At 40.6% G+C, this 23,558-nt stretch overlaps 1 protein-coding gene across 1 annotated transcript in view; it reads left to right on the top strand.

Moving 5' to 3' along the window:
- Positions 1-14,138, top strand: part of MRPL13 (mitochondrial ribosomal protein L13) — a 59,614-nt gene extending 45,476 nt beyond the window's left edge. Inside the window, exon 7 of the mRNA XM_075214015.1 lies at positions 13,942-14,138. Within this exon, the coding sequence (XP_075070116.1) occupies positions 13,942-13,966 (25 nt within the window). The 3' untranslated portion in view covers positions 13,967-14,138. The remainder of the gene's footprint in view (positions 1-13,941) is intronic.
- The last annotated feature ends 9,420 nt before the right edge of the window (positions 14,139-23,558 follow it).

Here is a 23,558-nt window from a genome sequence, read left to right as displayed (position 1 = left end):
ATTTGAGAACCTAAGTCCAGAACGTTAACATATATATAGTCTACAAAGTATTGGTACAAAATTTGAATTCGCATTGTAAAGATAGATATTATGGTATATTATGTAATGATAAAACTTACACAGGTCCTTTCAGCATTTTGTAACATTCCAAAATCTTTCCAACCACTTCTCGGTAATTGCCTGAGGCTATTTACTTCTGTAATAAACCAATTTAATGTTCCAGACAGCTGCTTTTAAGGAATCGTTCAAATCTCCAAACCAGCTTCTGTGCATAATCCGTTATGTGTCTGTAGGTTAAACGTGACACTTGGATAATGACGATGTATTCAAAGGGCTGATAATCACACTGAAGTCAAAAGATGACAGGAATCATAAAAATGATCAGAGACTTTATCCTGGGTTACCGCGATCGCCTGTAATTTGTAAAATATTACAAAATAACTCTGTTATTTTCGTTCTTAAATGCTTCCCATGATGAGTTTACAGTACTTAATTATAGGGGATGTGTTAATGGTTTGTCTGGTGTAAAGACGTTGGATCTTTTGTCTCGTTTGGATAGATTTGATGAAGGTTTCCCCCAAACGTTTAATTACGTTTGACCTTGAGCGAGATGTATAGGACTCTGCAGATTGTATTATAAACATACAAACGTGGATCATCTGCACTCACTTATGGCAAACTGTTAAAGAACACCAGGACATTTTTGGTGCTTTATAGCTAATTTAAATTGCACCTTGTATTACAACCAGTTAATATGTGTTCCATATATTGTAATACCTGTTAAGTTGGCCAACTGGTGCCAACGCTCTGCTAAACAGCTCTGCTAAATATGAATTCAATCAAGATTCCTACACTATTTATTGCTATGCTTTTTACAATTAGATTGAGGCTTCTCAGAGCAAAGCAAGTAGTCCCCAAGCAATAGCCGCATTCACTGGACACCAAGGGAATCGCTTGACCCTAGCTAGAGGGGTAGGAGAGCTACAGTAACAGTTTTGTCACAAAAGTCTATATATAGCAAAAACAGGGATATCACAACCATTAAATCAAACCATTGATCCTCTGCACTCTTCTTTGGGGATGTATTAAAGGACACAAGGACATATTGGTGCGGTATAACTACTTTAGTGCATAGTGCAGTATTTTATATCAGATCAGAAGTAGATGTACAGTGGAATGATTGGGTGATTACAAAGTAAAGTGTCCGTGGTCCATCTAATACAGGGAATATGGTCTATGTTCACCAAGGGCAGATTATTACTTTATAGGACCGATCTTGCTGTTTGGTTGTTGCCCATAGCAACCAATCAGATTCCAGATATTTATCTAGTACATTCTAGATCAATAATAGCTAGAATCTGATTGGCTGTTATGGGCAACATCTCCACTTTTACTTATTAGAAGGTTTGATAAATCTGCCACTGATTGGTGAGATAATAGATACAATTTAAAATGTCTTAGGTTCTGTCTCCTAACATTTTATCTTTATGTCCTTGTCTGGCTGGGATGAAGTCCTTGGTCAGATGTCCTCACAATGTGGAGACAGTGTCCTCTTTGGCACACTAAACATTAGTAACCCGCTGAGTGTAGTACACAGATTATTTCTGTGTGATTGACCTTTAACCCTGTGAGCCTTAGGGGTATATTTACTAAGCTGCGGGTTTGAAAAAGTGGAGATGTTGCCTATAGCAACCAATCAGATTCTAGCTGTCATTTTGTAGAATGTACTAAATAAATGAAAGCTAGAATCTGATTGGTTGCTATAGGCAACATCCCCACTTTTTCAAACCCGCAGCTTAGTAGATCTAGCCCTTAGTCTTCTGTACACACCCGACAGATAAATAACTAGCTATGGGGGGAACTAGCAGTTTTTGTATGTACATTCAGTGTCTGCTCTGTTATCAAAGCAGTCACGTCGGGCCTGGTAACGAAGCCTCCCTATTGCACTTTTCCTATATCTCTGCCTGGGCACACAATTTATTTGGTAGCCCCGTTAGCAAAAGTGTAGCATGCATTCATACATGCTTACAACATTCTTTATCTTGGATAAATGTGTATTTTAAATTTATTGACTATTTATTTAAATGTAATTTTCTTAAAATGGCTCATTTTGTTTCCTTAGGGTAAGCGATATTTCAGTAACTTAATTCTTCCTTTGTGTCTGTGTGACAGTTGTTTACTGCTCATTATTCTATTTCATTCCTGTAACACAAGATTCCGTGTTGTGACAAAGCCTTATTAATAGGACCTCTGTCGCCGTGCAGAGCAATAAAACGCTGAGCTTTGTCATTTCCTCTTAAATAGCGTCAGCGTGACAAGCTGGTCTACTACACAGCAGCCGTGATAAACTGCTCCCGGCCTGTCCTGTGACGTAAACAAGATTAATGAGTTTCCTTTCAACTAGACCTACGATGGCTTCTATGTCTGATCTTGTCTTAATTCACTCTTTGAGTTCGGGAAGACCCACCAGGAGGTTTTTCAGCCTAGTTCTCCAAATAATATTTTCAAATGGTCACGTTATTTTGGAGTTTTTTTGTCTCCTAGAAGAACAGTAACCTTTAGTTTGTGAAAACAATCTTATGGGAGTGTAATCAAATAAGATATTTCCCATGAGTCTCTTCTCCTGAATAAGTTTATTTGTTTAGGTTACTTAGTTTTTAAAGTTTCTCAAAGTGAGCTAATAACGGAAGGGGGTGTACAGAAAGATGGGGATGATGGAGGGGGTCAAGAAAAATACATGATTTTATTTGAAGTGTTAATAAATGGACAATCATCATTGACTTCCTTACACATAATGCATGTTTTGAATTTTACATTCATTTATGTGTTTTAACTAAAATGAGACAATGCGTTTCCAAACTCAGCTTAGTATAGTTATTAATATATACAATATATTGTATATGTTCCCTTGATAGACTGAATCTGATCTCACGACTCTTCAGAAATTGACAAACGATTGATAGCTCCAACTGAGCCATGATCAATCAGAGAGCAAATAAACCAATAAAACAGGACCTCATCCAAGACATATATCCAGAGGAACAATTTGGAGAGACGAACTGTTATTTCTAAGTCCATTGGTGATTTGGGAATTCCCTAAGAAGGAAAATAAAGAATTTCTTTATTGTTTTTCATAGATTTGTAAAACTAGATGCGATCCGAAAAGGATCAAGCTGTGTGGGATCTTAACATTTTTCATGTGCGAACCAGATTATGTAAGGGGGAATATGTGACCTGTGGTTCAATTTTGTATTAAGAAACATGTTTATTTGAGAGACTCTAAAATATAAGTTATCGTGTCTACAAGAGCTTGCTAAGAACATTTACAGATATATAGGTAGTGTACAAAACATGGAAACGTAGGTATGTGATGGACACCAGGGGGCATATTTACTAAACTGCGGTTTTGAAATAATGGAGCTGTTGCCTATAGCAACCTATCAGATTCTAGCTGTCATTTTGTAGAGTGCACTAAATAAATGACAGCTAGAATCTGATTGGTTGCTATAGGTAACATCTCCACTTTTTTAAACCTGCAGTTTAGTAAATCTAGCCCCAAGTATGTTAAAAACAGGAGCTTTCAGGCAGGTGTGGCTCATGCATTGATTAAGCAAATAACATATTGGTATGGTCACTGGGTCGTGTATAAAAATTCTAGACCACCTGAGTTGCATATATTTGCCCTGGGTGCCCACATTCCTGCAGGAGAAGTCTTCAATGACTGTTGGGATGCATTTTTTAGGTGCTTCAGTAACCAAGATCACTTAACTTGCTAATGTTTTACGAGCAACCGTGTCTAAGGTAATGGCAGTATGGGTCTTGGAGGTTAAACATCCACAAAGGCCAAGTGTAGGATATTCATACATTATCTGACATTAACTGAACCACCTCTACTCAGCTGTTCCAGCACTGAATGTTGGGAAATGTAGATTTATCACCACTGCCAGTCTTCAGGAAGAGATTAAATGGATCAAGAAGCAGACTCTACTAGATGCTGCCTGATTCAGACATAGGCAAACGCTGCAGGAGCTGCTAGGAGCTATTTAAAAGAATATATTACAGATATTTATGTCATAGACCTTTACTGAGGAATTTAGTTCTGACTGGACATCTATAATATGTTTATTGTTGTATTTACACTTGTTACACAGCAAACTGGCTCAATGCCGCCATGTCTGTGGTCCCCAAATTCTCTAATTCTCTCACAGGTTTACTTGCTGACTCGCCCTGAGCCCCATCGTCCAGTTTGTCCACCCACGTGTGTCACCTACTTTATAAATGGATCCACATAAGTCAACCTGTATTTTCGCTTTAGTGATTTTATTTATATTTATTGTTTTTATTTTTTTTACAACTATGATGAAATAAAAATTGGGGACATAAAAGCTAATAAAATATGAACTTTTTATTTGTAATATAAAATCAGTTTGTAATAAAGTATCATGTGGGGCAAAGAGAATGGTAGGCTGGCATATGTCAAAAGGAATTGTAAGGGTTTTTGACAATCTGCAGGATAAGTTGTCAAAAGGGTTAAGTTCTTGCAGAATGAGACTCCTCGGTTGAACATATACAGGTGGAGGACAGGGTCTAATGAGGTATTTAGACTACAGTTGAGGGGTTAATTGTATTTAAACCTGTATTATTCTATTACTGATGCCAAGCTATTTGGACGGTGACTAGGCAGGAAGTGTATGTCTATCCAGAGCTAGGGTCGCCTGGTGTCAGAAGGCGTTGTCTGCCATCTGCTGAGTTTCAGTGTCACAAGTGGTGTTAGAATTGGGATCTCTAAGGTCAGCCAATGCGCCGCTGACCGCCTACCCAACAAGATGCAGTGGTGGTGAGTGAAACATGCTGAATACCACTATCAAGTAACAAACTCTTATAAAGCTGTGTTGCAGAGAAAGCAACCATTAATGTCTGTGGAGAGACCGAAAAAGAAGCAATATACCTGTGACCTGTTCAGCAACTATTTGTGTTGCAAAGAAAGCAAAAAGTTTTTAAAAAGTGCTGGTTACTGTAGTGAACCCTCTGCTGATTCACTAAGTTGTGAGCGGAGTGTGGTCCAAAAAACCTGTGCAAAGAAGTTTGGCTATTTGCCTGTGGAAAGTCCTGGATGTATGTAAAAAAACAAGTTTTGTTGTTTAAAGACTTCAATGAAAAAAAAAAAAGAGTAGTTGTTGCCAATGCAAATTGTCTTTGCTTCAGTTAAGATGGGCAAGAAAAGTGTAAAGTGTGCCAAAAAGAAAGTTTGCAGATGGCTGTGTCTGAAGCTGAGTCCCAGCAGGAAGATTTGGAAAACCTGCACTGGTTTGCAGGTGGGAGCTAAAGTTGAAAACATCTTGCTCTCTGCAAAAACCTGTATGTACCTGGACCTAATTATGTGGCCAATAAGAGTTTGATTGCATGAAGAAAAGTAAAGTGGAACTTAAAGCAACAGTGTGATAAAAGTCCTTGAAGTTGTTTGAATTCTTAAAAGGTGAATTGTATAAATTGGAAAAAGGAAAGTTCTTTTGCAAAACTAGGAGTTCATGGGTTGAGCGAGGAAGAAGGCAAGGTGTTTCAAAATAGTGTTCTCAGGCATCAACAAAATAAGGTCCCGCTCGTGCGCTTGTAGACATGGTTGTGAGGACACTTAAAATAGCAATAGAACCTTTGTCTCAGGTCTTAAAATGTCACCTGAACAAAATGATAAAACGAACCTGGGATTGTGACATTGTTGGCAGATAACAGAATTGTTTGTGTTCCTGATTAATTTAAACAGTTAGTCAAAGACTATCAGTGCAGCGTTGGTCCGGTGCGCCAGGTCGACAAAATGTTATCGACGTTATCCGGTGCTGGGTATTTGACTACTCTGGGTTTGTTTAGCAGGCATGTGTCTGTGTCCAATGACTAAACAATTAAGTTGGGGACTACAGTGCTAAATGGTCAAATGTTCTTTTCAGAAATACCGTAAACAGGTTGTTGAGGCCACATACAGCCTATATGTTTGCTTACTTAAGTGACATTGTGATTTATACTCTGGCCAGGGAGTCACACTTAAGCGGAGGCGGCCTTAACTTCTTTAAAGTAGACAGGATTAACAGCTTCTACAGAGAAATGTGTGTTGGCAATAAAATAATCCCAGTATTTGGCTTATGTCATGGGACAGGGTTTAATTAAGCCACAGTTGGATAGAGTGGAAGCAGCCAGGAATTGGCCAAGGCCAGAAAAGAAGTTACAGTTGCGAGCCACCTTAGGCTTAGTGGGGCTGTTATAGAAAGTTCATCAGTCATTTTACCACTAGAATGGCTCTGCTCACTGATTTATTGAAACACGTTGTCCAGGAAAGTTAGTGTTGTCTGAACTCGTAGAAGATGCTTGGTCAAACCCACGTCTGGCTCTTTGTTCATCTATGACACTGCTGGCACCTGACTTTAATAGTTGGTTATTTCTCCAAACTGATGCTTCTCAGGTCAACCTAGGCGCTGTGTTGTCACAGAAGAAAGATGGAGTGAAGAATCTGGCTTTGAATTTAAGCAGCAAGTTACTCCCTAGAGAGCAAAAATGCGCTACTGTGGAAAAGTAGTGCCCCGCAATCAAGTGGGCTAAGGAAGCACCTTGATGCTATCTGTTGGAAAGAGAATTTTCCCTGATAATAGACCATTCACCATTGCAGTGGATGCAAAGTAATAGAGGTGAGTGCCAAAGCTACTCGTTGGTTTTTAGCATTGTAGCCTTTCAAATTTCGTGTTCTAGCATAGCCCAGAATTTTTTCATCAGAGCGCGCATGCCCTATCTAGGAAATATCTTCTCCTTGTGAACTGTGGCACCAAGATTGGTGAGACTAGGGGAAGGGATATGTGGCAAAAGAGGGGTAGGCTGACCTATTTCAAAAGGAATTCTAAGGATTTGACTGACAAGTTGAAGGATAAGGTGGCAGATAGTTAGATTCTTGCAGAATGAGACTCCTACATTGAACATACAGGTGGAATACAGGGTCTAATGAGGTAATTAGACTAAGTATCTGATTGTATTTAAATCTGTGTTGTTCTATTGTATGGCGTGACTGATGCTGAACTAGCTGGCCGGTGACTAGCCAGGATATCTTTGTCTAGCCAGAGCCAGCGTCGCCTGGTATCAGAGTGTGCTATGGATTATTGGTGATGTGCACAATAAAAGCACCTTTATTTAGGAAAGAAGGTGTTGTATCTGTCATCTGCTGGGTGTCAGTGTCACACATGGTGATCCATCCTAAATACCCATAGGTTAAGGACCACTGTTTTAAAACCTGTAGATGACAACTCGATTGTACCTATATGGTTATAAACCTCAAACAATTGTAATATTTGCTTCTTTTCATGGATATCAACAGGAGAAGGCTTCTTTTGCAGTATTACATTTGTGCAGGCTATATATGTGGTTGTGTGTACTTTAGATGTAGTTTAATGGAACATAGTACAGCAAGAATTCTACAGTAGTAATATGAAACGAGTTGGATCTATGAATTAAGCTATTTTATTTTGTACAACTCTTCATGAAAGAAGTTCATATATGAGCAATGCACCATTTTAAAATACTTAAAAGGCCATTGAAAACTACTCATCACTGCACAGTTCATAAGTGGGCACACATGGACTTCAAACCATTCTGAAAATGGTTTTAATAACATAGTGTAACTCACCTAAAACAGATGTCGTCTCTAGTGGGGAGAATAAACAAGCAATTACAAGAAAATCCTTTCTTTGCAGACAATAGTCCACTAGACAAACCCAATACAAATACTTAGATGATATTGGCCAGTTCAATAATATATGTGGTGTGTGCTTATTTCATATATGTCCATCCTGCAAATATAATATCAATAACTATTAATATTAGATTTGAAATTAAAAGAACTAGTCCCTTTTTTTCCTGTGAAGTTTTCTGTATTTGAAATAAAATTATAGAGCATGTGCTTTGCATTAGCAAGCGTGTTATAAGTAATATTGTTACACGTCGAGAGGTTGGAACGTAATGCCTTTATAAACCTTAAATAAAACCAGTAGCTGCCAACAGCTGAGCTGACCTGTGTTCCCCATCAAGAAGATTGTCTAAGGAATGGCTCGCTCCCTCAGAGCACTGCAGTGCAGAGGAATGTATTATGCAGAATATAAAGTTCGGTATCCCTGTAACTTTTTCCATAGACTCGAGCTGTCCACCTTACAGCCCATGGGTCACTCCGTTACCCTAAAGGGACTTCTGTGGTTACCAGAGAATGCCATAATCTCAGCTCAGTCCCTGAAAAGCAAATATTCAGGGTGATAGAATTCTTTGTTCAGGATGAATAAGTTTATATTTTACTGAAAAAGTTATAGAAAGTAGAAGTAAAATAAACCCTACCTACTAATATGGAATTTTCAACTTTAATGCATACCCCCTAAAATGTAAATCTCTTAAACATATATCTTTAATAAACAACATAGCTGCTGAACTATACATTTCCCTGACCCACGAAGAAACTACTAGCCAAGAGGCTACTATGTATGTATAATGGCATTGTTTATTTACACCTCCCAGTGACTGAATGTGTGGCTCTGGCACTAGGACCCAGAGGAGACGCACCAGGAATGGTTGCTTAGCAACATTAGTTTGCTATGAGCTGAACAGAACCTGTGTGGTGAGAGAGTGCCGGAGGGTAGGAGGTCCTGGGGTCCCTCAGCAGATTGGGGAGCTAGTCCGTGGCCTGCTGCCACAGGGGCTTAAATACATCATGAAAGGGAGAATATAAGTGAAATGTGACCAAATGGCAGAAAGGTGGTCAGTCGGGGGGAATAAAACACATTACCTCAGAATATAACGGTATGACTGAGCGACACAGCATCTGAGTGTCCCAGAGACATCCTGCTGGGAGCAGAGAGGCAGCGTTGCGTGCATTGAAGTGGCTGAGGGAACATAGCAAATAAGTGTCATCCCCACAGAGGAGGGGTGAGCAGGGCTGAGAGAGCGCCAGAACCGAGTGAGTGATGTCATCCCCACAGAGGAGGGGTGAGCAGGGCTGAGAGAGCGCCAGAACTGAGTGAGTGATGTCATCCCCACAGAGGAGGGGTGAGCAGGGCTGAGAGAGCGCCAGAACCGAGTGATGTCATCCCCACAGAGGAGGGGTGAGCAGGGCTGAGAGAGCACCAGAACCGAGTGATGTCATCCCCACAGAGGAGGGCTGAGCAGGGCTGAGAGCGCCAGAACCGAGTGATGTCATCCCCACAGAGGAGGGGTGAGCAGGGCTGAGAGAGCGCCAGAACCGAGTGAGTGATGTCATCCCCACAGAGGAGGGGTGAGCAGGGCTGAGAGAGCGCCAGAACCGAGTGATGTCATCCCCACAGAGGAGAGGCGAGCAGGGCTGAGAGAGCGCCAGAACCGAGTGAGTGATGTCATCCCCACAGAGGAGGGGTGAGCAGGGCTGAGAGAGCGCCAGAACCGAGTGAGTGATGTCATCCCCACAGAGGAGGGGTGAGCAGGGCTGAGAGAGCGCCAGAACCGAGTGAGTGATGTCATCCCCACAGAGGAGTGGTGAGCAGGGCTGAGAGAGCGCCAGAACCGAGTGAGTGATGTCATCCCCACAGAGGAGGGGTGAGCAGGGCTGAGAGAGCGCCAGAACCGAGTGAGTGATGTCATCCCCACAGAGGAGGGGTGAGCAGGGCTGAGAGAGAGTCAGAACCGAGTGAGTGATGTCATCCCCACAGAGGAGGGGTGAGCAGGGCTGAGAGAGCGCCAGAACTGAGTGAGAGATGTCATCCCCACAGAGGAGGGGCGAGCAGGGCTGAGAGAGCGCCAGAACCGAGTGAGTGATGTCATCCCCACAGAGGAGGGGTGAGCAGGGCTGAGAGAGCGCCAGAACCAAGTGAGTGATGTCATCCCCACAGAGGAGGGGTGAGCAGGGCTGAGAGAGCGCCAGAACCGAGTGATGTCATCCCCACAGAGGAGGGGTGAGCAGGGCTGAGAGAGCGCCAGAACCGAGTGATGTCATCCCCACAGAGGAGGGGTGAGCAGGGCTGAGAGAGCGCCAGAACCGAGTGAGTGATGTCATCCCCACAGAGGAGGGGTGAGCAGGGCTGAGAGAGCGCCAGAACCGAGTGAGTGATGTCATCCCCACAGAGGAGGGGTGAGCAGGGCTGAGAGAGCGCCAGAACCGAGTGAGTGATGTCATCCCCACAGAGGAGGGGTGAGCAGGGCTGAGAGAGCGCCAGAACCGAGTGAGTGATGTCATCCCCACAGAGGAGGGGTGAGCAGGGCTGAGAGAGCGCCAGAACCGAGTGAGTGATGTCATCCCCACAGAGGAGGGGTGAGCAGGGCTGAGAGAGCGCCAGAACCGAGTGAGTGATGTCATCCCCACAGAGGAGGGGTGAGCAGGGCTGAGAGAGCGCCAGAACCGAGTGAGTGATGTCATCCCCACAGAGGAGGGGTGAGCAGGGCTGAGAGAGCGCCAGAACCGAGTGATGTCATCCCCACAGAGGAGGGGTGAGCAGGGCTGAGAGAGCGCCAGAACTGAGTGAGTGATGTCATCCCCACAGAGGAGGGGTGAGAGAGCGCCAGAACCGAGTGATGTCATCCCCACAGAGGAGGGGTGAGCAGGGCTGAGAGAGCGCCAGAACCGAGTGATGTCATCCCCACAGAGGAGGGGTGAGAGAGCGCCAGAACCGAGTGATGTCATCCCCACAGAGGAGGGGTGAGCAGGGCTGAGAGAGCGCCAGAACCGAGTGAGTGATGTCATCCCCACAGAGGAGGGGTGAGCAGGGCTGAGAGAGCGCCAGAACCGAGTGAGTGATGTCATCCCCACAGAGGAGGGGTGAGCAGGGCTGAGAGAGCGCCAGAACCGAATGATGTCATCCCCACAGAGGAGGGGTGAGCAGGGCTGAGAGAGCGCCAGAACCGAATGATGTCATCCCCACAGAGGAGGGGTGAGTGGAACACTGCTGAGAGTGAATGGATGTTGGCTGAGGCACCACTTTACATAAGACAGGTAATGCACCCCTACTCTTACAGGGTATTTTCCTTAGCATTAAAATAATTATTGCACTCATCAGGCTACACCGCAAATATAAACCATCGTTGCCCTTTTATGTAAACTGCCTCCTGGTAAGTGACCGATAGTTTTTTTTGGTCACTTATTATTTTCCCTTAATGTCCATATCGACTCCTATAGAAACCTATATTATTCACGAATACAGTATTTCTAATGATCAATAATCTACTTTATTCTCTAGTATAACAATACTAACAAGCAATGAAGTCCTTACAAGCTTAGTTTCGCTTAGAACCACCGTAATTGCCCATCTGTATGGGATGAAAGACGTCCTCTCATTACAAGCGCAGAGCCCAGCAGACAAAGGTGGCCTGCAGGGAATTTGCCTCTAGACGCGTAGCCATTGTTAGAGATGACTAGACTGTCAGCGGCCTGTCTGACCATGCTATGTAGAGATCATGCTACATGACAGTACATACGTGAAAGCTTGCACTCTGGCGCTGGATTACGTGTTCGTTTTGTAATCAGGTGTGTTTGCATTAAGTAGCGTTAGTTTAAGGGGCATCTTGTCATCACCACTAATTTCGTTGGATATTTGAGCTGTGTTCTGGTACCTTCTCTGTTCCTTTTTGCTCAGGGGCCCTGAATCATTACACAGGTCATTGAAAACAATGATTTGCTGTCACGTCTTTGCATTAATGACTCCATACAATGGTCTTCAGGGCAAAGACTTTATGTTTTGAATAGACTACCACACACAGTCTCAGATTAGCAGTTTAACTTGTTAACCTTCATAGTGACATAACTGTGAAAGATGTTCTTATCAGGACTTAAAAAAAACAACATACACTTTTATGACTTACTAAGTAAAATAAGGCTACTTCCTTCACCAGGAAGCACGCGTCATAAACGTTATTCATTGTAATTAATGTGCTTTTGTTTTTTATCTTTTGATAGAAGTGCATTTCTTTTTCAATATTACAGTCGTAGCGAACTATTTTTTTCAGTTACGCTGATCACTTTAGATATGAAGAAGAAGTTCTAAAACGAGGATACTCCAGTAATTAACTTGTGTGTTGCGACACAAAGATCCATCCAATTGTTTTATTTAAATCACCATAAGTTAGTGTAGAACACTGACATTCTTTATACATTTATATAAACTCCCCTAAATAAATGTTATCCTTATTAGTTTAATGGTAGCTGAATCTAAACCTTTAATATACAGTTAATTATTACATGTTAATATTAAAGAATTACTAATCACACAAGTTATTTTACATAAAAGCTACTAAATACCATTCACAGATCTGTATGTAAATGTTTCAGGAGCCTATTAGAACTACAAATATTCAATATAAAGTTGTGGTCTATTAGGAAGATATTTAGGAAGGTCTTCTCCTAAACCTAATCTGACTAAGGCCCTCAATATGTCCACCATCATTGCTGAGGGAGAGGAGCAGTGTGACTTTCATACAGAAGCCCAACACTTCTTAGCAAGATTTAGGTGGAACCTGTTTATAAAACGTTCCTACCTAATAATGTTATATGTAATAAACGTCAAACCAGTGATGACATAGTTCCATAAACAGTTTTACAACTTCGCACGTCTGTAAAACGCCAGGAACTGAGTGCCAATAAAGAGCAGACTGAGACACGTTTCAGGAATAAATTATCTTTAGCTTTCTATACTTCCCGAAATTCCAAACCCCAGCAATCAGCATTGCGTCCCTCCGTCCTATCTCCTTCCTCCAGAAAGGTCTGGTCCATTCCAGAAACGTTAAATTTGATTTAATCTGAAAGCCATTAAGTAAGATGTGAGTTTATCTTGGAAGAAAACATATTTTGTTCTGTAAATGTGGTTCCTCTTATTGTTATATTGACATGAAGTGAATTCCGTTACTATTATTTTCACCTCACCGAGATCTTGGTGGGTAAAGTCGTCTCAGGATGTAAGTGCGGAATCTGATTCCTTTCTGTCTGTTGCTTCTCTTTTAACAGGAGCTATAGCATCAATTATTTTACCTGATATCCATGTACTGCTTTATTATTTTACAGTGTCACGCTGAGAATCTCTGCTCTCTATTACATTGAATGTGTGTTCTCCTTTATCTTATATTGACTGGGAGCTGTCACTAGTGTTTAAAGAGCCAACAGATATAAAATACAAGTTGCCTTATAGAAAAGAGCTACTATATAAATAGGGAGTGTAGATTGTTGCAGCATCCAGGTAGGTATGTAGGCTGTCGTTTGTACTTATGGGGGTATTTTGATTCCAGATTGGGTAACATTTTGGTAGATTATCTGTAAGGTGCAAAAAGTATTATTGCTTGTAGTATGTGCAATCTCAGCAGTAGTTTTCTTTAGAGATGACCTCAAGGTACGCCAGCAAGACACATTGGTCTCCGTCACCACAGATAGGAGGTGTGCGAGTACTAAGTAAGGAGTTAGCAAGTCATAGTGATTAAATACTGATTGATGACATCCGCACAGACTAAGATTTTGGTTAGACGATTTGACTAGATTGGCCAACCATTGTACTCCTGCCAGATCACAATCCAATCAAATTTGATTGGTTTTGACCTGGTATTATGGAGAACTGGGTCGAGAGATGACGCTTTCCCTTTGTGCGGAGAACGTGCTGATCTGGTTGTTCTGTGTGGTGTCTGTACAACCAGATCTGTGCAATTTGGCTGCGCATGTCTATAGCCCCTGATCTGATTGTTTAGCATCACACCAAACAGCCAGATTACTTTGTATGTGTTGGGAAGGAGGGGGTTAACGCCTTTAAGTGGTGTGTAAATGTTTCCTTTAATGGCCTTATAAAATAACAATGACCCTTAGATTTGGCTTGTAGGAATAGTATATTACATGAATCCTGTCTGTCTGTTATCATTTGCAGATATACTTAAATCTGATGTATTTAGTTAATTATCTTCTGTTTTCTTCTTTTGTATTTGCAGGAGCCCGGACTACTTGCCCAAATAGCTTGGACCGCATCGCTGCTGATCTCTTGGCGTTGGATAGAAATACCCCAACAACGGATATCATCCATAACTAGTAGAGCAGCGAAGATTTAGGAAATAAATTGTAATGTTTATGTTTACTTTTGTTTTTCATTTAACAATAAATAAATTTCCAATATAAGTAATGATGAGAATGATCGTCTCTCGTTTTTCTCCCGTTTGTTCACCTAGTTCTTATGATATCGCAGCACACGCTCCATGGTGGAGATTTTAGTAGCGGTATGAAAGGACATACGCTGTCGCTTTGTAATAATTACTGCTATTTCCAGTGGTTGCATATAGTTACAGCGAGAGAGCTTTGTTTCACAAGACTCAGCAGAGAAGTTACATGGTTGCAGCTGTCCTTAAATTTAATGACCGTTAAGAACTACTAAAAAAATATTATTCAGTAAATATGATGCCCATTTTGACAAAACTATTACTGATAACATTCACCGTACCTACCGCTATGGGTCATGCCAGGGTTAGGAACCTCTTACTTTTAACGCCCAAATCCCTTTTTTTTCCTCTAGATGGTAATAATACGCATTTACTGATAAGTTAATCAGTTGAAAGAAATATACAGCCATATATTTTTAAATATTATTTAATGTAGATTCTTTGGTTTCTTTTATAACCAGCCATTTAAAATTACCAGTACGCTGTGGAAAATAATAGCAAAATACCATTCATTTGTATAATTATCTGTCCTGAGCATTCTATTGGACCAGGTGCGGAATATTAACCAGCTTCGTCCTGACAACCTGCATAAACGCCACGCGCTTTCAAACCTTCCCGATGCTGACTGTGGCGCAGTGGTCAGCACTGCTGCCTCTGTGTGCTGGGGGCACGAGTTTGATTCCGACCAGGGCGCTACCTGTGTGGAGTTTGTATGTTCTACCCATGTTTGCGTAGATTTCCTCCCATATTCTAAAATAAAAAATTGGTATGTTAATTGGCTTCTGACAAAATTAACCCTGATTAAATATCCTCTGTAAGGGTTGGGTACGCTTGCTCGATGTTGAAAAATGCTACATCAAGAAGCCCTATAAATAAAATCCGAATTTCTGTAAAACCGATGTGAAAATAGACTTGCCTTGAAGCCGACGCTGGAGATCTCCGATTGGATCACCATGCTGACAGCAAGTTGTTACGATTGGACAAGTGTTCGGCACTGCAGCTTCATGTCATCGCAACATCTGTCAATAGAAATTTAAAGCGGCAATGTGGGGACCCCTCTAAGGTTAAGTGTTTAGACACTTAACCCGACATTGCCGCTTTACATTTCTATTGACAGACGTCGCAATGACATGAAGCTGCATTGCCGAACACTTCTCCAATTGTAATAACTTGCTGTCATGATCATCCAATCAGAGATCTCCAACGTCTGCTTCAAGGCTTCTTGATGTCGGATTGGTGTTAATCGTTTTCACGATTACCACCGCTCTGTAAAGCACCGTGGAAGGGGAGAAGCAGGAAGATGCAGGCTGAGGGTTAGATGGTGGAAGCTGCAGACGGTTCCTCGGTAGCGTGGAGTAACGATGTGAGGCTCCTATAAAACTGAATCCAGAGGATTGTGGTGTCAAACACCTCCTAGATGAAACAAACTTCATACGTCCAACTTGTTTAATTACCTGTCGGCCTCCCTACTGTAAAGTAACAGATGTGAACTGGATATTTATATATAGGAAAAAAGATGTGACTTGTGCTATAGTATTTTATTATAGACATCTGTCGTTTTGCTTGTCTTGGCAAACCCCTACATTCCAAACAAGATATTTTAATCACGTCTACACTACCGATGGCTTTCATACAAGGAATTGCCTTTCTGGCTCTCTGTGTGTGCAATGGAATTTCTGCTTTCGTCCTGAAGTTCATAATAATAAAACCCTTGGCTTTGATTTCTTGTAATGGATTGAGAATACTTTCCTTCAGACAAGCTTTAAATTGCTAACTTAGTAGAGTGGCATCCAATGTATGCGATTAAGGCCGAGTTTCTATGGGGTAATTAGGGACCATTCTATATTCCAGTCCAGAAGACGAGACACGATTCATTCCAGGCTGGACTGTGTGTCTGACTTGTTCAATAGACATAATTTTCCTCCCTTGGACCACTTCTAGTGTATATTGGAATGTCGGCTACGACAGACGAGCTGAGGTTATGCCATTCATGTCAATCAATTCATCACATGAGAAGTATATTCACATACTTTTTTTTTTCCTGCACAATGCCATATAAACTCTTTGACAATCGTACCAAATATATATGCAGCGCTACAGACCTGTCTGTCTAAAAAATATGTATCTCTAAATAAATAAATTATGGGTCACAAATCGTCAAATATGTAAATTTAGTACAATACAATCAAAAACACATATACAAATGACCTATTAATGCTGATAAATGACATATTGCAGAGGAAAAAACTCAACATGAACTGAGGCACTGTGCACTGTGACAAAGTAACAAATATTAATAAAAAATATATGTTAAAGAACGTTGCTCATGAGTAATGCATAAAAAAACCACAGAGCTACTGAATGGAATGATGTGACAGCTGTCTCGATGTAGCCAATATTGTGGTAAAAAAATAGATAATAAAAAAAAGCCTTCCAAGTAATCTCCCCGAAAACAGACGCTAGTAATTGCCGCAGTCATCAATCAAAAAAATAGTGGTTAGTCCCATCTATACGGATGGTAATGTCCTGATATCCATATACAGCTCCATAGGGAGCGTAGATAATATGAAGCCAAAGTTCAAACTTCCTTTATAGTGTATATTCCAAAATGAACTGGAGTTCTATTCCATACCCCAATTTGATATGAAACCGTCCAAACGTGAGCAATAGATGTTATATGTACTCGCTGTCTCTGGCCGTAATGTGATGAGCCGCTCCACATACCAACTTCAGATATAACTACAACGGAGACTCTTCTCCTAGATCTCACTGAGGGGCACATTTATCATTAATCGGCAAAAGTGAGAAATAGTTATCAATCCTTATCGCAAGGATAAGGATTGAACTATTTCTCAAATTTATTAAAAAGGGAACACAGAAACAGCAGTTCCAAAAAACTGCTGTTTCTGTGATAGAAAAAATCACACTTACCCCCCTCTTCGGATGCGCTGTCTCGGGATCTCCTCGTCGTTCCTCTTCTTCCTTGAATTGCGCATGTGCAGTGCACATGCGCACAAAGTCCCCACTCTGTCTCTGCAACTATCGTTGCAGAGAGAGCGCGCTGAGTGACAGGGAGGGATCATGTGATCCCTCCACACATGCACAGTGGATTTCTTCAATTCTGATAATGTGCTTCAGCTGGCGTACATTATCAAGACAAGTTCCCGAAAAAAAAAAAAATCGGGACTTGTTAGATTGCGGCCAGAGCAGTCACCATTCTGTTGAATGGTGACTGCTCGCAAAAACGATCAGGAGTGCAAAGCAGCAGATATCCATGATATCTGCTGCGATGCACCTTTAATAAATTTGCGGAGGGCACATCGGGACTTTAACTCCACGGTAAGTGCACAACAATGCACTACCGTGATTTGTTAAATATGCCCCTATGTGTCCAATAGTCGTAGTGGAAATGGAAATCCTTCGTAATACGGACATGCAACTCATAAAGAAATTATCTGTGGTATTCCAACTTCAGCGGAGCAATGGCTTGTGTGTGCGGGCAGTGAACTAAATGAATGAAACTAACGTGTTCACGGTTCACAGCTGTGTGTGCAACCGACACCGCACACAGCTCTTAATGGTGATCTGGTAAGCTCCAGCTGAACGAAGGGGGTAGGAGGAGAGGAAGTAAATCAAACAGGACACTCTCCCTTTAAGTCCGGATGGTGCAAAATAAAATATAACCGTTCCGTATGGTGATAAACGGAGCCGAAAGCCGGCAATACTAGCCTGTAATTGATAAAAAATTATGATATTGCAAAAAATAGGTAGATGATTGAAAGAGAAAAACTAGATAGCTGGCTCTGCCAACCTAACGCGTTTCATTACGGACCGTAACTTCATCATAGGGAAAATCCAGACTCACAGGCTCATAGGAGCCTTATATGTGCTACAACTTCAATTAACCAATTAAATATTATGCAACACACATTTTGACAATTTGTGACCATATCAAACACCATACACACATAATATGCGTGTATATGTATGCTTAAAAGCAGAGGCAAGTTCTACCAAAGAGGAATCAGATTTCAACAATCTTATGCATTATATATCCCTACAGTACATAACATATATATATATATATAATAACCTCATATGTCCGATACAACTATATTATCTTCCTTCATTATAAGAGTGATGGATACAGAATGAAATGTACTCTTAAATATGTAACCCTTATTAGACCAAAACAGGGCAAAGTCAAAAAAAAAAATGATAAATAATAAAATAAAACATAAAAAAATAAAAATAAATATGATGAATGAATAATGGAAAATAAAAATGAATATAAATGAAAATAAAAATAAATAACAGTGAAAATAAAAATGAAAATCAATATAAATAAATAAAGATAAAAAATATATAAAAATAAAGATGAGAATGAAAAAACTGGCATTAAGAGTAAAAAATGAATCCCAACATGTTCATAGGAAACAATTTAATTCCAAGGATTCGTTGAGACCATCTAGATGAATGGAATTCAATTTGTGCATCCAAACAACTTCCTATTTACAAAGTTTGTTGTATCTATCTCCCCCTCTCTCAGTCATTTTAAAATGCTCTAAACCTAATACAGTGAGACAAGAAGGATCACCATCATGGACCATTGCAAAATGTCTTGAAACACTGTGATTCAAATATTTGTTCAAGATATTCCATCTATGCTCAACTATTCTTCTTTTAAGAGATCTCGTAGTCCTTCCCACATATTGGAGACTACAACTACATTGTAGAAGATAGATGACATATTCAGTGTTACAATTCACAAATCCTATGGTCTTAAACTTATTGTTAGTAATAGAAGAAGAAACTTCTTTAACTCCATGTTGTATAAATTTACATGTAATACAATTAGTCTTAGCACATCTATATGATCCATTCAGTGGCGGTGGTAACCAGGTTGGAATTGAGTCATTATTGCCATTGTTTTTATAAGAATTTTTTGCTAAACTCGGAGCAAGTCAATTTTTGAGATTACAATTCTTTTTGAAGACCACTTTTGGTTTATTTGAAAGGATCGATCCTAAAATAGGATCTTGTAGTAAGATAGGATAATTATTCAAAATAATCTTTTTGATTTTGTAAGATAAGTTATTGTATTTAGATATAAAAGCTACCTCCATAGGTTTTAATTTTTTAGAAGATGTTACACCATTTTATACAAGCAGTGTAGTTCTATCTATTTGTTTAACTTCTAGAGCAGTATATAGATCTTGTAAGGGATATCCTCTGTATCTGAAGGAAATAAGCATAGCTTGTGTCTGTTGTTCAAAAAAATCTTTAATGGAAGAACAATTTTGTCTTAATCGCAAGAATTGGCTTTTGGGAATGTTTATTTTCCATGGTTTGTAATGTGCACTATCAAAATGTAGAAAATTATTCGTATCTACTTTTTTCTTATAATTACCTGAAGCAATTTTTGTCCCATCTACAAATAATGTTAAATCCAAAAAATCTATGGAAATCCTACTAAGGGTATGAGTGAACTTTAAATTAAAAGTGTTCAAATTCAATTGTGAAACAAAATCAATAGCTGACTGATCCGTACCATGCCAGACGATCAACAGATCACCTATATATAATGGCCATAGAAGACCAGGCTTGCCCCAAGGTCGGCCCCCCCAGATGCGCTCATTCTCGAACTCACCCATATATAGGTTGGCGTAACTAGGGGCGAACCTGGTCCCCATGGCCGTCCCCATCAGCTGAAGATAGTATACCCCTTCAAATAAAAATAATTGTGGGTTAAAATGTAAATGATTGCATCAACAATAAAGCCCTGATGAGCTTCTGTCAAGGTCCCATCGTTGCTTAGAGTCCTATGTATAATATCTGAGAGAACTAAAGGAAAAGGAAAGTTCTAGACTTCTGAGGGAGAGAGATCCCTGTGTCTGCATAGACTGAGAGAGAAAAATAGGAACAGAATGAAAATCGGACAAAGTGATATATAAGCAGATTAAAAGTAAAGTAAGTGTAAGAAGAGAAGAAGATAAGAAGTGAGCCAAAGAGAGGTGTGAGTAAAAAGGAAAGTACTGAAAACAAATAAGCAGTATAGAGATCTGTGACATCACACTAAACAGACTGAGCTATATACTGAGAACAGTGTGAGAGGAGAGAAAATAGAGAGGTCTGTGAATACACACAAAAGAGACTGTGCAATACAAAATATCATCAGTTTATTTGGCGTGAAAAAGTAATTTATGGGCCCCAACCACGTGCAGCACTTCTACTAAATTCCTGTGCACAGTTCAACCCAGGACTGAGTATAAAATATGGTAACGTTACCAGGGATAATATTGGTGCACCAAATGTTTTAGTTGAATATTAATGTTAAGTGATTTACCTGAAAATTGATTTATTGTATATTATATGTTAAATGCTATTTATTGCTATTGTATTATTATTATAGGTTGTTTGGTTTTTAATTGTCTTTGACAATCGTATTGTAATTTATAGAAACCCTAGCAGAGGTTGAAGACTATTGAAAAAATACAGATCTACAATAAAATAAAACAAGTTTGCTAAAGCATAACCATAGCAGGTGTCCTCTAAGTATATTGACGTTGGGTGTGTACCAGGTGCCAAACCAATACTTCTTCCGTAAGCTTCTATAAGGATACATGAAAGGAAGTGGAACATCAGGAAGCAGGATATCGATTTGGGAGTAGCTAGTGAAGGGAAGTAGTAGTTCATACGCCGACCCCTCCCCCCCAGTGTTCTGTACTGGAGGTAATATCTCCAGAAGGACATGCATAAACAAATTACATAGACATACTAATGATAGTTTAGAGATAGAGATTGCTAAAGTTTTGCATTGTATGCAACACAAAACTTACTAGGAAATACTAAAGGACCTCAATATGTATAGCTTGGAGCAGAGAGGAGCTATGATAGATGATTTAACAAGATACAGGAAGAAATTATTCTACAAAATAAGTATTATAACAAGAGGGCATGCACTAAACTGGAGGATAGCGGACTGTAGGTAAATATACAGAAAAATGACTTTACTGTCAGGTCATATAGGGTCTGAGGTTTTTGGAATAATCCTAATGAGCAGACTAATTGGGCCGGGTGGTTCTCATCTTCCATCAAATTCTATGTTTCTAAGATATACATCTGAGTAATTTATCACCAATAATTTATGTATTTATAATCGACACAATCCCATATAGTGTTTGCTGTAAGAAGGCGGCACTATGTCATGGCAGATTTCTTCCAGACTGCAGGTGTCCCTGTCTGTGAATGGTGTCTGCACTCCATCTCTCGGGAGTAGAGAAGACTTCCATGGAGTTATTTGTTTTGGAATTCTTTGATTTATTTAGGAATGTCTTTTTCCCACTCCAGATAATGCTTTCTCAGCACTGGCAGAATCTATACTGCCAATAGAGTGTGTGTGTGTGTGTGTGTGTGTGTGTGTGTGTGTGTTGTTTATGTCTTATTATTGATTTTTTTATATATAGTGCCAATCATATTACGCAGCGCTGTATAGAGAATATGTAATCATTCACATCAGTCCCTGCAGCATTGGAGCTTACAGTCTAAACTCCCTACCACAGACACACTAGGGTCCATTTTGTCAGAAGCCAATTAACCGATTGTTTTTGGAGTGTAGGAAGAAATCTACTCTTACGAGCCGCGGCGATCCGCGGATTGACTCCTTCAGTGCATCCCGGCTGTCATGGTAACAGCTGGGACATCAATTCCTGCTTCAGCTGTCCCGACCGTCACCATGGCAATGGTCGGGATGCTTTCTGAAGCCACGCCGTGCCCCGGCACCCTTGAACAGCCAGGCGTGTGCGCTTATAGGGAGCTAGCCTGCCGGTTAATTTAGCTAATTAGGCTCTTCCTGAGAGCACTTTTGTGGGCAAGGCTCTGATTGGTTGTTTTCTGTATTTAAGGCAGGGAAGGCTTAGCCTCCCTGCCGGTTATAGCGCTCACAGTCTGTGCTGCTGCTCACCTGCTGTTTGTCTCCTGACTTTGGCTGACCTTCTGTTGTGACCCTTGCCTGTACTTTGGACCTTGCTTGTTGCCCTGACCTTTTGCTTGAATACTAGACTCAGCTATTTCTCTTCTGACCCTGACCTCTGCTTGGATACCGATTTCCCTGTCTGCGACAGACCCTGACCTCGGCCTGCCACTGACCACCCGCTTCAGCCTGGGCTAGCGCCTTCGGTTCCATCTGCGCTACGGCCATCATAGATGAGCTTTTACTACACTGAGCTAAGACCTGGGGGCATCCAAGTACCTGTGAGCACATAAAGCTCTATGGGAAAGGCGGATGCTAAATGTGAAGACCTCAACACTATCCATTCTAAAAGCTCATCTTGGTGGTTGTGAGCCTTAACATCTACATGAAGACGAGAACATACAAACTCCACACAGCCTAGGATCCAGGTCGGTATCGAACATGACCCCAGTGCTGTGAGGCAGTAATACTAACCACCGTGCCACCGTGATTTCTTGTGTTAACGGGACAAGTAAGCAAGTGTGGTTTAATAACAAACAGATAAAAGTAAGTAATGCGATATCGTTAATGATTTTACCAACAACTGAAAGTCCCGATCAGCATGCCCATTCATGTGTACACACTATACGTGTTTTACAAGATTTACCTTCAGATCTGTCCTCTTCATCTGTCATAACCATCAGCTGAAATGATCTGGACTCTGCACAATCCATAGACGTCTATGGACACTGCCGGTCGTGTGTGTGTACACACTGCAGGATTGGAACAACCTCGTTCCATCGTTTATAGAGATTTTTAGTCGGTTTATAAAATCAAATGAAAAGATACGATGTGCTTTGGTACAATTAAACATGATCGTGGGAGCGTACAAACCAATGCAATATCGGACCAAACAGTCGTTTATTGTGTGATTGGCACGATTATCGGATAACAAACCTGTAGTGTGTACCCAGCCTGAGCTTTGAGGACACATGCTCTTATCTTTTCATAATAAATAGATATCTACTATCTAGAGTGTATTTATCTTCATGAGCAAATGACTCTCTGACCTAATCCTGCCTCATCTCAGAAACTGCAGTGTTCTCAAACATGTCAAGATCATTTAAAAATGAAACATACCCCACCATTATAACTACTGACATCTGCCTTTGTTTACATAAGGTGAATTCATGATGAATTTTAAGATGAAATTGTCTTGGTGTTTATTGTACTTTCATCTTTATTTCAGACATGTTAGTTTTATATTATGTATAACTTGTGGAGGCTCTCTGTTACGTAGACAAGAAAATTGCATTTATTTGAAGTGCAATATCAAGTAATCCAAACTGACATATGACCAGTAGTTGATCCAGGTGGTTTAATCGTCCTAATTTGGGGTCATCTACTAGAGATCAATTTGCAAAAATAGTGATAAAAATATATG

This window comes from Mixophyes fleayi, chromosome 5 (genome assembly GCF_038048845.1).
Source record: "Mixophyes fleayi isolate aMixFle1 chromosome 5, aMixFle1.hap1, whole genome shotgun sequence".
NCBI lineage: Eukaryota > Metazoa > Chordata > Amphibia > Anura > Limnodynastidae > Mixophyes > Mixophyes fleayi.
The sequence above is the reverse complement of the archived record's forward strand: the minus strand, read 5'-3'. Positions and strand labels throughout refer to the sequence as shown.